The 14,063-nt window shown below is 45.9% G+C and overlaps 1 protein-coding gene across 1 annotated transcript in view; it reads left to right on the plus strand.

Moving 5' to 3' along the window:
• The first annotated feature begins 36 nt into the window (after window positions 1-36).
• Window positions 37-14,063, plus strand: part of MSRB2 (methionine sulfoxide reductase B2) — a 20,476-nt gene continuing 6,449 nt past the window's right edge. The window contains exons 1-3 of the mRNA XM_012644185.1: window positions 37-155; window positions 7,617-7,717; window positions 12,334-12,410. Of these exons, the coding sequence (XP_012499639.1) occupies window positions 38-155; window positions 7,617-7,717; window positions 12,334-12,410 (296 nt within the window). The 5' untranslated portion in view covers window position 37. The remainder of the gene's footprint in view (window positions 156-7,616; window positions 7,718-12,333; window positions 12,411-14,063) is intronic.

Raw genomic sequence — 14,063 nt, forward strand, 5'->3', positions numbered from 1 at the left:
CGGGAGGATGGGGGAGGGGCGTGGGCGGGGCGGCGCCATGGCGAGTCTCCTCAGAGCACTTCCGCGCCTGCTGCTCCGAGAGGCGCCGCGGCGGGCCATGTGGGGCCGAGCGGACGGCTGCGGGCCCGGTGCGGGGGCCGGACGCGGGGACGCAGGTAGGACGCGGGCCTCGCAGGCCCCGCCGCCTCCCGGCTTTCGCTGTCACGTCCCGGGCGCGGGTCTAGGCCGGGCGCTTCGCCTCTCCGAGCCTCCCTCCGTGCGCCCCGTCCTCTCCCTGTAACCTTTCGGGGGGACACACTGACCCCTGTGAGGGTCCGAGGAAAGTACAAATTCTCCACCCGAATGTACACACATTTTTGGGGGGGGGTCAGGGGCCGCTGACGCTTATCCAGGGCCCGTCTGTCCCCTGTATCCGCCGCTCCTGCCAGTCCTGCGAGCTTCCTCCGCGCGTCTGGGCAGCGGGCAGTTCAGATCCGCGTGGCTGGGTGTTTCCTGCCCTGCCGGAGTTCCCTGTGTCCAGCTAGGACCCAGGGAGACCCGGCCAATCCTCTGTTCGCTCCTTGCACTGGCACCGTTAATGGCCGCGAGATGGACCAAGGGCAAGGGTGCGTGTGTTTCCTGCCCAGTGCCCTTTGCTCCCTCTTGGATTGTGGTGAACATTTACACGTCGCCGTTAGGAAGGCCTCGCAGGGGGACACCTGCATCCACCAGCGCTGCATTTCAGATCTGTGTCGGGGTGACCTGGTGCCCCGTGGATTGGCTTCCTGGGCTGTCGCCCGACTGGCCCACCTTTGAATCTAATTTTATGTGTGTCCATCGAAGACACGTGGAGACACCTAACTTATGGAAAGGTTCCTTTGTTTGGAACTCTGTTTATGCCCTGAAGTTTCTAAAATGTAGTGTTGAAGAAATAAGTAGATAAACGACTTCCCGTTACGGCCTTCCTAACCCCTGGTATCTCTAGTCAGCCAGTCTGATGATGGTTTTGGAGCCACTGTGTGTCCAGCACTGTTTTTGGCTGAGAACCACAGGTGATGGAAACAAATCACAGTTGCAGGCTGGAGCTCTCCTCATCTGCCTTTGACGGCAAAGGGGTTTTTGTGGAAACTTCCTGGTTGTACGAGGTGCTGTCGGAAGCAGCCTAATGAATTGCCCTGGGATCTGAAGTTCTTCAGCAACATTAAAATTTGGCCAGACACCAGTACATAGCAGGAGCTGTGTAACTTATCAGACACCCCTCCTGGGAATTTATTCAAAGGAAATAATTCAAAAGAAGAACAAAGAAAGCTGTATGTGCAAAGATGTTTTTAACAACACCACTCTTGAGAACGGGAAACTGGCTAGAACCCAAATCTGTTAAGACATACTTAAGTAAATCATGAACGTTCAATTCAACGAACCATTAGGCATCCATTAAAAATGATAAACAGGTAATAGGTCGTGGTGAAGGGCTTGGACGTCAAAGGGTGGGAATTTGAGTCTTGACGTTCCTTCACTTACTGACTCTGTGAGCTCAGGCTATTACACAGTACCATAGATGGAGTAGCTGAAGCAACAGACATTTTTCTCACAGTTGTGGAGGCTGGGAAATCCAAGATCAAGGTAACAACAGATCCCATTCCTGGTGTGGGCCCACTTCCTGGCTTGCAGATGGACGCCTTCTCCCCGTGTGTTCACATGGAGAGAATGAGCTCTTGGGTCCCTTCTTATAAGGACATTAATCCTCCATAAGAGCCCCATCCCCATGTCCTAATCTAAACCTCATCACCTCCCGAAGACCCCACCTCCAAATACCATCACACTGAGGGTTAGGGCTTCAACATATGGATTTGGGGATGGGAACCATACAGAGAACACAAATATTCAGTTCACAGGTATCTTTGGACAGTTTCTTAGCTTGGTAAACTTAAACCTCAGGGGTTTTTTTGTTCTTCTATAAAATAAGGATAATGATAAGAGTAGGGTTGGACAGAGTAAATTTATTTTAAAAATTAAGTGCTTTGTCATAATGCTTGGCATTTAGCAAGCACACAATAAATGTTAGTTATAATTTACACAGATAATTATGAAAAGGACAAAAATGTAGCGACATTTTAACTAACCTCATGGGCTTAGGAAGGGTTGAGGTAGAGAGAGAGAAATTGGGGGAAATGAGAAGATATTGAAATGGTACAGGAGCGTTCTCCAGGGCTGAGATCTCTGAAGTGCTCAGAGGCGAGGCCCCCATGATTGATTTTTGTCATCCAGATTGACAAAGAGCAAATTGAAAGAAAAAGGAAATGGCCTGGAGAAAACCGTTGCTTCAGGAAAACATTCTCTAGAGATGACTCTGGTAGGAAACCATCCCGGGCATAAGGTTAAAACAGTCCAGGCACTGTGGTGGGAGCCACCACTGCAGGTTAGAGTGGGCTGGGGGTTCTTTGTATACCAGCTCTTAGTGGGTTCCGTTAGGTATGACAGGTACTTATGGAAATAAGTCTGGCTTGTGTGTGGCAATGGGGCAACAACTATAGCCACAAAGGCCAAAGGAGGCAGCCAGTGTGTCCGAGAATGGGTTTCCTGAGGGATGAGAAAATTGAGGGCCACCCCATAGATCTTATGACCAAGAAGGTACATGGCCTGTGCAAATCACAGCACAAAGAAACCCAGAGCATAATTCACGGTAAAGCTGGATAGCTGTCTAGTATAATAGCAGCTTCAGCTAAACTTTGTGGTTAGTTAACAAGAGACTCTGAAAAAGACAACAAGAGGGAATCTGGAAAACATGTGGTCCCCAAAGGACCAACACATGGTACAGAGGACAGAAAACACGTGCACACACACACATAAAAGGGCAAGAAACAGTGTTGCAACCTCTCTCTAGGCACTGGTGCCAAGAGGACTTTACTCATTCCCGGATGAGAGACCTCATCGTGTGCTTTATGTACATGTGCCTAAATTGCCCTTTGATAAAACTGCATGGAATTTACTTTCAATGCAGTTTTCATTTAGACTTTGGCTGTTTCCTAAAGCCCCATCATATTTGTTTGCTAGGGCTGGTATATTGAGGCTACAGACCAGGTGGCTTAAATGATGGACATTTCATTTTGTACAGTTCTGGAGGCTGGAAGTTCAAGGGGCCTCGGGGTTGGTTTCTCCGGAGGCCTCTCTCCTTGGCTTGGGGATGGTCACCTTCTTGCTCTGTCTTCATGTGGCCTTTTCTCTGTGCAGGCTCATCCCTGATGTCTCTCCCTCTTCTTATGATGACACCAGTCTTAATGGATTAGGGACCCCTCTGAATGGCCTCATTTTAACACAGTCATCTCTTTAAAGGCCCTGTCTCCAAATGCAGTCACATTCTAAGGCACTGAGGATTAAGGAGGGGAGGGTTCACAATTCAGTCCCTAACACCCAGGTCAAAGAAACCTCTTAGAGTGACACAGACCACATGTATCCTGACCTGAGCACACCCAACTGAGCATTTGTCATTTTGCCATCCAAGCAGAGTCTGTCTGCCCTTGCCCGAGTCTTCTAGGCTGGCAGATTTGCAGCTAAATGTTCCATAATCGGTGCTTGAACAAGAGCTAGTCTGAACATTGTTACCTGCCCGCTAAGCCTTTCATACACATCAATGATAGTGTAAAAGGCACACATAGATAAGGACTAAAAGAGCCATGAAAAATGTGTTTTTGTGTTGAATTTGGATGAAGTAATTCTTTAACACTTTAAATATTAATTATACATTTTAAACTATAAAGAAAACATTAGGGCTGGGCACAGTAGTGCGTGCCTGTAGTCCCAGCTCCTTGGGAGGCTGAGGGGGGAGGATCATTTGAGCCCAGGAGTTCGAGGCTGCAGTGAGCTGTGATTGTGCCTGCGAACAGCTGCTGCACTCCAGCCTGGATAACGCAGAAAGACCAAGCTAAAAAAAAAAGAAGCCATGGGGAAGAGTCGTGGACGATAGCCTGGGTTTCTGGCTGAAACACGGAGTCGATGAACCTGAGCACACAGGAGGAAGAGCAGATTTGGGTGTGGCAGGGAGATACACGAGGTTATTCTGTGTGTAGTTGGAGATGGGACAGCCAAGTGGAAATATCCGGGTGGCAATGATGTGTGAGTCTGGAGCTCAGCAGAGAGCTCTAGGGTGGAGGGAAAATAGATTTGGGAGTCCCCATCATGTAGGTGGTACTGTGAGCTACTAAGTGGGTAAAATCACCCAGGCGGCAGGTGCAGAGTGATGAGAGAAGAAAGCCTAGGACAGGTAGACGCCCCTGAAGGACACCGTTATTCAGGGAATGGCTGGAGGAAGGAGAGAGAGAGAGAGAGAACCCTGGGAGGGCGTGACTGCAGAACAGAGGGAATTTGATGTCACAGAGCCAAGGGAATGGAATGTACCACAGAAGAGAGAGAATGCCCATAGTGCCAAACACTGCCGGAGCCACGAAGGTAGGGATGACGCGTTCATTGGTTTTACTAAGAAGAGTGTCGTTAGTGAGCTCTCTTCACAGGTTCCGTGCAGTCATGGGGTAGATGCCAACCTTTTGAGGAGTGACAGAGAGGTGAGGAAGTCTACATGCAGGTGGCAGGGCCAGTGGAGCGTGAGAAGTCGATAATTCAGGCGAAAGGGGGACAATGTATGGATCTTGGTCCTTAGGCCAAAAGAGAGGGGATCCTGAGCAGAGGTGGGGAAAAAAAAAAACAAAACGTGGCCAGGAGGACTTGGTCACTTGTTTCACTGGGACCAGGTGGAAGGAGGAAGGGTGGGTGCGGGTACAGGAAAATGTGATGGTTTGGTAGCACAAAGTTGAGGGATTTCTTTTGTGGTAGCGTTTGATTTCTGAAAAGTGAAATCATCTGTTGAGAGGAAGGTGGGAGGTGGTAGAGACGGCAGTTTGCAGAGGATAGAAAAGGTTTGAATATCCATTGTGGAGGAGGAACGAGAAGGAAACAGTAATCACTGAGGTTCTTTGAGACCCCAGGGAGATTAGTAACTTGGTGTTTTTGTTTTTATTGTTGTTTGTTTTCCTTGGCCTCACATGCTGGAAGAGATTGGTAACTTTGTATTTAGGACGACAACTCTCTCCCTAGTCTGAGGATTTTCTCCAGTAGTGCTTAGTGGTTAAGGGATAGACATGGAGAAGATAATTTTTAAAAAAAGCTTTCTTATTTCAGAATCACTTTAAATTTACAGACATGTAAACAGAGTACAGAGGGTTCCCAATCCCCTCACCCCAGCTTTCCACCTGGTTAACTTCTTATAGCGTTGGGACATTTGTCTACGCTGAGAAACTGACACTGGTACATTATTGTGAACCGAACTCCAGCCTTTGTTCGGATTTCACCAGATTCTTCATTAATGTCCTCTTTCTGTCCCACATCCAATCCTGGGGTCCACATTGCATTGTCACCATGTCTCCTTATTCTCTGGTTGGTGACAACAGCTTTTCTATCTTTCCTCGTTTTTCATGGCCTTGATAGTTTTGAGGAGTACTGGTCAGGTACTTAGTAGACTGTCTGTCAGTCTGGGCTGGCTTGATGTTTTGCCTCATGGTTGAACTGGGATGGCTGGTTGTTGGGAAGAATCCCACAGAGCTGAAGTTCCCTGGTGGAGTCAGGCGCCCTTCCCCGACCTCTTTCCCTACCACTGAGATGCACGCGTGCGCCACAAGCACACACACCCTTATCTACATATTTATCTTGCTGAACCTTTTGAGAGTCAGTGTCATCGTGACACTTTACCTTTAAATATTTCAGCATGTCTCCTAAGACCAAAGATTTTTTTTCCCTGCAAGAATCACAAGACAGTTTTCCTACTCCGGAAATTGAACGTCCTTGTCTAATAAAGAGTTCATATGCAAATTTCCCTAATATACCAATAATGTCTTTTTAAGCTATATTTTTTTCCTCCTGGGATCCAGAATTCACATTGTATGTAGTTGCGGAGGGTAGTTGTTTTGCAGAATTTCCCTCAATTTTCGCTTATGTGGTCGTTTCTTCATGATTAGACACAGATTTAACATTTTTGGCAGGAAAACTCTACTGATCATGGTCTGTCCTCAGCACATCACATCAGGAGGACGGGATGTCACTTGTCTCACTATTGGTGACATTAACTTTGCTTACTTGGGTAAGGTGGAGACTTCTGGATTTCCCCATTGTAAAGGCATGTTTTCTTCTTTGTAATTAATAACCTTTGGGACATATTTTGAGAAGGTGTGACTGTTCTGTTCCCCAATAGTCTTTCACCCGGGGGTCTTAGAATCCCCTGATGACTCTTGCTTGAATCAGTTATTATTTTGGTGGTTGCAGAAATGGTGATTTTTAAAATTCTGTACTTCCTTCTCCATTTATTACTTGGCATTCTGCATGATAACGCTGCAGGCCACTGAGCAGGAAAAATTGTCACATAAATACATTTTGCTTTGCTCCCAAAGTGATGAGTTCCTGAAAAATCGTGTGTTAACGGTGGTGTATTTGCATAGGAAAATTTCAGAGGCGGAGGTGCATTTCTATAGTAAAGAGAAATCCCTGTAGCCATATAAAAATTATGTTTAAGAAAAGACAACTTTTAATATGTTTAACAGTTAAGAAAAACTTTTAATAGAATGTAAACAATCATAAACAGTATACAACACTGAAAATACCATGTTGTGCGGTATTACAAACTGGTGATGAAGATAACTCTTTTCTTGCTGAAGTATTATTTAGGACTTTTCTTTTGTAACCAAAAATGAATTTCAACCATAATTTCTGATGTGTTTGATATATGGCTGCTGACATCACAGGCCTTTAACATTTCATTTTCAATGCCATGGTCAGATTAAATAAACTTTTTGAGCCCCGATTTTCTCATTTGTAAATTGAAGAGTTGGATAGATTATAAAATCCTTTCAAATTCTTAATGTTGGCTGATTAAAAACATTTATTGTATAGCCTGGGCTCCCTACTCCTTGGCGAAAGACAATATTGTTCTAGTTTGTTTACACTCACCCAGATAAAAACTAGTAATATAGAAGCCAAAGGGAGTAGAAAAAAAGGGATACAAAATGTGGACAGAAACCATGAAGCATAATAATAAACTATGGTATTGCTGCTTCCCTTGCAGGAATATATGCTGTAGGGGTCTCTCCTTCTTTTCCATGCAGGATTTTTCTAATAAAGACGTCCCTTGACGAACAAAACCGGAGATATCTTTATAAACCAGCAAGGGAGACGAGTTTAATAACTCACTAGCTCCAGGTTCTTTTCTAGCCAGTCCCTCAACTACCCCCAGCTGCGTCCTGCTGGGAGCTGCTGCTCTAAAGTAGTCAGGAAAGAGGATCAGTTTCCCCCAAGGCACCTGGGGGGAATTTCTTCTGCGTGATTTCCTATATCAGCTGCCTCTTTCGCTTCTGTGCCCCAGGAGGACTAGAAAAGCAGCTCTCTACTTATTAGTAATTTCTTATTAAATTAAATAGTCAATGAAGGCCTTTTGTACCTGAGATTTCTGGTCCCTGTGAAAAATGAAGCAGTGGGAGAGAGAAGGAGGGGTTGGACTATTCCATTGGTTGACAGTGAGCTTTAGGAGCAAGGTCAAGGAAGAAAAGTTCGTCGTGCCTTTTTGTTTTAATAAAAAAAATTCCTATTTAACAATACAGGGTCTCCCACAAAGCATGAGCCGTCTCTCACCAAAAGCGAATGGCAAAAGAAACTGACCCCAGAGCAATTCTACGTCACGAGAGAGAAAGGAACAGAACCGGTAAGTTCAACTGGTTTACAGCTTTCTGATTAGATGTGTTGGGAGTGAGGGGGAAATTGGAATAATCCGTCTACAAAACCTCACTCCTGGCCACCCGCGCCCAGATCTGGTCTTCCTCCTGATCCATCGCCTTCTCAGGGCGATGATACCAATCAAGGTATAGAAACCCGAAACTTCCCCCTGGACACATGGCCACCGCCATGGCCTCTGTTCTGCCTCCTAAGTAACCTCCCAGTCATTTCATTTCCCTCTGCTGCTCTCACCTCTCCGCTGGGCCCGCTCACCTCCCCTGCACCCGGCCAGCCTTGCTCCTGCCGACCCGTTGTCCACACACAGCCAAAGAGGCCTTTGGAAAACACGAATGTGACCACATCACTACCCAGCCCAGAACCCTTCAGTGGCTGCTCACTGCTTTCAAGGAGAAAGAAAAGTATTAAATGGCTAATAAGGTCCTAAAGGCTCTGGCCTCTGCCTCCCACCCTATCCTGAAATCCCACTTTGGCCACATGTCCCTCCAGCTCTCCCACACCCTGGACTCCCACCTCTTCTAAGGCTCTCGCACCCCACATTCCTTCCTCTTTCCTATCGCCTTTCCTTCTGGTTAATTCACACCTACGGTTAATTCACACGCTGTAGCTCAGCCCAAGTCCCACTTTCTCAGGGAAGCCTCTTCCCAGCCCCGAGCGAGGTTTGCTTTACCAGCACTCACCCTTCATAGCATCTGCCATGGCTCTGTTATCCCCTGGCACCTAACGTGCTGCCTGGCTGTGGAAAATCAACTTGGAAAATCAATTGCATTCAGCAATCTCAGCTTTCTGTCATCTCTGGAGAGAAAAAGGCTTGGTGGGTCCTCCTTATAACACCATTTTTTTACAGTGTTGCATTTCTTAACAAGGATTCTGTCTTAAACCCAAATAGAGCCCCTAGAATTTAGCTCTTGAACTTTGTTACTAGACATTTTCATCTGTGAGGCCGATCCCACAGAGTGGACCACAGCACAGTGGTTTTGCAACATTGTATTTTTCCTTTGTCAGTACCTGCAGACTTCAGGTGGCTATCTGTGTGTCCGAGGCCTTATAATCATGGTCTCACCCTCAGTTTCTCTGATGCTAAAGTCATCGGACAGACCAGCACATCCCAATAGAGTATGGTGAAATGCTGGTCTTTTTTAAAACTTCCTGTGGGTGAGATTTTAATAAAGTCTTCACTGGGAGAAAGACTACATTAGCTGTTATTGTAGGTAGCACAAAGGAGCCTCACGTGATAGCCTGTGAACAGTTACATGCATTCCTAGAATATTCTAAGGCAGCCCTAATTCCCAGGTACAGAGCAAGGCAGGGTTTGGTGTATACACAGGGCCTAGAGATGAGCTGCCAGATGTTTAGGAGAATAAATCTGTGCGCTTCTTGAACAGATGGTGCAATATACTCTGTGCATTTGGCTATTTTACAAAATGAGCATCTTCCATTATTTTAACTAATGTTATAAATCCCATCCCGCTGATTCATTTCCACATTTAACTTTTTAGAATATTATGGAACTATAAGGCTTAGTTTGCTTCATTAGGCTAAGAGAGGAGAAATAAAACATCAAAGACTTCTCTTTGGTGACTCCCAATTAAAATTCAGTTACACGTGTTTTTTATCCTGAAACAGTAGTGTTGGCAGCACTCTGCTAGACCAGTGAAAAAATTTACAGCTTGGTTGATCAGTAACTGAAAGTCCAGTATCAACAGAAGGGAGGTTTTATGCAGGTCATTCTCTGTCTGCCCCCCAGACCACTGTCCATGGGCTTCTCCCTGCTCTGAGCTCTGGGAAGTGACCACCAGCTCCCTGTCCCTCTGGCTGCTGATTTAGTTTAGACAGCAGGAGGCCCAGCGAGGTCAAAGGGTAGGATGGAGAAATCACTGGGGCCCGGGGGCCTCTCTGTGGGGCTGCAGGTTGGCAGTGGCTGTGTTCCTCTGCTGCAGGTGGCAGCCCCCTCCCTTCCTTTGTCCCACAGGCCTAGTGGGGGTCCTATGTTGGTTTCCATTGGTCCTGTCCCCACTCTGTAATGGCCCCACATGAAATTATCTGCAGTCGTCCATTGTGAATGTGTCGTCTGTTTCCAGCAGGTGTGTTGGACTGACAAGATCCCCAAAGGGTGAACTGCCATTGGTCCAGACAGGCCTTGACATCCCAGGGGAATCTCGACTGTCACTCTTCTCTGACCCTGGCCCCCTCTCTGCAGCCAGTCATTTCAGTTCTTTCTTCTAGATTATTCCTGACTCTTGTTTACACTGCTCTGCCTGGGCAGGAGCAGTCACGAGGCCCTCTGGAGTGACGGACATCGGGTTGCTCTCTGCCCCCAGTGGCTTCTTGCCCCCTCTCCAATCCATTCTTCCCCTGCATGTCAAATGAGTTTTCTCAAAACCAGCTCTGCCCTACTGTTTCCTACTAACCGAGATTACATTTTAAAAAAAGAAAAAAATGTTAATAAAACCCAGCTCTGATCAGGCGTACACCGAGTTTACAAGTTTCCAGTAGCTTTGCATTTCCGGTAAGACTGCGTTTAAGCTCTTGGGCGGGGCTAACCTGGTTGGCCCCTCCTGCCTTCCCAGCACAGTGTCTGTCCCTCCTCCCCCTTCTTCCCACACGTGGCCTTGGCCACGCTGTTCTGCCTGCTGGAAATGCTCTTCCGTGTCTTCATCTGATCAACTCTTTCTCATCCTTCAAAACCCAGCTTAGTGTTTTGAAATTTTTCCATAATAAACATCCATCAGCTGTGTATTTAAAAATAATAGTAATAAAAGGTTAAGGGGAAAAAAGACCCTCTCCCTGCCCACCCCCCCATCTCATCCAATATCTGGTGCGGAAACTCCCTTCATAGTGAAGGATACAACACTACCAGACCGCATGCCCTCCCTGTCCAGCTGTCACCATATGGTGTAAACTGTCAGCTCACCTGTCTCTTCCCATCTGGGTGGCAAGTTCTTCGAGTGCAGGAACTGTGGGTTGTTTTTTCCATTACCTCTGCAATATTATACCCAGCGCAGCACTGGATACAGAAATGCTGGGACACAAAGTGAGATAGAAGCTGAGCTTGACCCTAAAGAAGTGATAGGACTTGTATAAAATTGGCAAGCAGGGAAGGGAAACATCAGGAAGCCAGGCAAGGAGGGAGCGGGTAGGTGTCATTTCCTAAAGTATATTGGCCAAAGATTCCTCTTCATTTGAATTCTTATTTGTATGATTATATTTTTTACTTGCTGTGACAGCAGTTAGTTCCCTGTTAACTTCCTCTGCCCAGCTGCCCGCTGCAAAGATGAAACTGTATTTTGACTCTTACCAGGCTGTCTGGATCCTATAAATGGGCTTTTCTAGACCAGCCTTGGGACTGGCAGCCCTCTTGCACGTGTGCCTCCTCAGCCCAGGCTGTGGATGGGAAACCCACTTCATTGTACATGCCTATCAGCGCCCGTGCTGGGATCAGGCATTCGATGGAACAGGCCATAAAAGGCCAACTCACTACTGTTTGGATTTCTGCAGTTGAGTTTTGGGTTTTTAAAGAGGGAAAACATCTAAGTGTGTCCAGATGGTAGGCTCAGTAGGTTAATTTGGAATTGTCTTGCTACGCAGCTCACTGGAAATGTGCTGTTAATACTAGCACAGGGAATTTGGAAGTACGGCCTGTGAGGTTTTGAAGTTGGGGAATCCGGAGAGGGCAGAAGAGTCCAGTTATTTCCTGAGCCAGCTTTGGCACTCGGCGAACCTTTCTGTGCTTTTGCGTCTCCTCCAGCTGTAACATGGGATAGCGCTTGCCACCAGGCACCGTGACAGTGGATCTTCATAGTTAGCTTGTATAAGGGTTGCTTTTTCTTTAATTTTCTTAGACAGAGGAGATGACAATAGGAATTGGGCAAAATGGCCTTTTTTTTTTTTTTTTTAAAAGTGACATCCAGTTTGCAAAATAACATTTAAAAAAATCTTGACTCAGCTGACTCATTGCCTTAAGTGTCCTTGTGTTCCTCTTGGAATAATGCCTTTGAAGCCCTGCAAACCCTTCAAGCCACAATGAGTGTAGTCATTTCATCTAAGTAGTATCCTAGGCACTGTGGGACTCTGGCTCGTTATTTAACATTTATTAAACGTGCAGTGTCCTAAATACCATGTGAAGCATATTAAAGGCACAACCCCGATCTCACTGAACTATGCTTTTTATGTATCTGTATTCTCTCTTTAATTGGAGATTTCAAAGTACGTTAGTGGACTCGATTCCTGTTGTATTAATATTAACTCTTTTGAAATGGAGACCGAAGTTTTACACAATCGCAGAGGACAAGACTCTGTTCTCTTGCTTTTTCACTGTCTTTGAAGTTCTTGGATGAAAGGCGCTATACAAATACAAAGCATTATTAATGTCATAATTTGAATATTGGGCACAATAAGGCCCGGGCTGTAAACAAGGCTGCAGGCTGCCTCACTGGTTGCCTTATAGTTTTCTCCCCGGTGATATTTACATTTGGTCAAATTAGTACAGAAATTCCTTGGTTTGGAGACTTCTCTGGGATTCACATCTGCTCTGTCATCTGCTGGTCGGATAAGAAACTGAACATGACGGGTCTAATTTACTTTCAGCCTTTCAGCGGGAGTTACCTGAACAACGAGGAGGCAGGAATGTATCACTGCGTGTGCTGTGACAGTCCGCTCTTCAGGTAAGTTCGAGAATCAAGGGCAGGAACAAACTGCCAAACCTTTTTTCCTATCACTCAGAGCTGTGCACGAGACTTCTTAGCTTATATTCTTCCTTGAACCCTGAGAAATAGTAAACAAGTAAAACTTGGTGGGCACCTTAATGATAAAGCTGTTAGAATATTATAGAGGGAAAGTTTTTAAAGAAATCTAAACCATAATTGTATTTGCTGGGCCACGTGATTAAAACTGTATCTCTCCCAGGGAAAAAAATGGGTTTATAATTGAATTTAGGAAATGCAGAATTTTATGAGGATAGATTCCCCGCAATGCTTGACAGTAGGGAATACCATGCCCTCTTCTGTGTAGCTAAAAGTAAATTTAATTGTCCCTTGATTTCAAAGCCTCTTTTAAGTCAATCAGGACCTGAAATCTCTCAACAAATGCTTTTTTGTTTAGACATGCAGGAAGCAGTCTAAAAAAAGGAGATTCGATGAAGAAGAAAGGAAAACATCTTTGAAGTCCTGCTTTTCAGAACTTCAAAGATGTTTTCCTTTCTTTTGCATCAACCCTAAATTGGTTTAGAATAAAATATAAATCAAGCCAGCTCTGCGGATCGTCCATTAGGCATTGCTGCCTTCTGTCCTCTGGGCTTTGAGCAGCCCGGCTTTGCTGGTCCGGCTGCTGACGTGGGCTGCATCAGGGAGCCAGGCCCCCTGCGAGGATGAGCGATTAGTATCGATTTTCCTTCACGGTCACGGAAGCGCCGGCCTTCGCGGTACAGGGGAAACTGGAAGGTTAATTTTTACCCAATAAAGTGTGGAACTTGTATGTCTGAGATATTAGTTATTTCTTGACACTCGGTTTTGTTAGACAAGAGAGGCAGGACTTTTGAGACGGCTAGTGTGCTCTCAGCCAAAGCACCGTGTTGCCGGGTGTCAAAGATTGTCTCGCTCCTGTGCACTCACCTGGTTCCGTTTCCATCTTCGACTGTAAAGACGGAAGGTGAGAAGTCATCCTTGTAAGAGCGCGCTCCTGAATTGCAGTCTTCGCTCTGTGACTCCTTTGGGGTTCCAGCTTCTGCACCTGTAAAGAGGGGGCCTCCTTAGCACCCAGTGGCTCTGTCCAGTAGAACCTTCCGCAGCGATAGAAAGGTCTTTGCCTGACCACTGTGGTGGCCACTTATCCTGTGTGGCTGTTCAGCACTTAAAATGTGGCTGGTGTGGCTAAGAAGCTGAATTTCTTATTTTATTTCATTTTAATTAGATTAAACTTAAAAGGCCACAGGTGGCCAGTGGCTACCGTATTAGCACAATGCTAGTTCAAATTAAGGCAGTTAAGTGACCAACCCCAGGTGATGGAGATTGTGAAACAGCCAAGATTCACTGCTAGGAGAACCAGCCAATTCTCCAAAAGCCCATTCACCAGCTGGCCAGTTTACTGAACTGCCAATTCACCGACCTTCTTTGTTTCTTTTTAGCCATTTAGCTTGAACAGAAAAGTTTCCATTTTCCTATCTTAAGGACTTGTGAGTTTGTTTCTGTTCCATTTTCCTGTTGCTGCTATTGCAGCTGAGACTGGAGAGATAAATATATTCGTAAGAATCATTAGTGTTCCAGAATATACTCTTTTTTTTTTTTTTGAGATGGAGTCTCACTGTGTTGCCCAGGCTAGAG

The sequence above is a fragment of the Propithecus coquereli genome, unplaced genomic scaffold (assembly GCF_000956105.1).
Source record: "Propithecus coquereli isolate 6110/MARCELLA unplaced genomic scaffold, Pcoq_1.0 Scaffold103, whole genome shotgun sequence".
In the NCBI taxonomy this organism is placed as follows: Eukaryota; Metazoa; Chordata; class Mammalia; order Primates; family Indriidae; genus Propithecus; species Propithecus coquereli.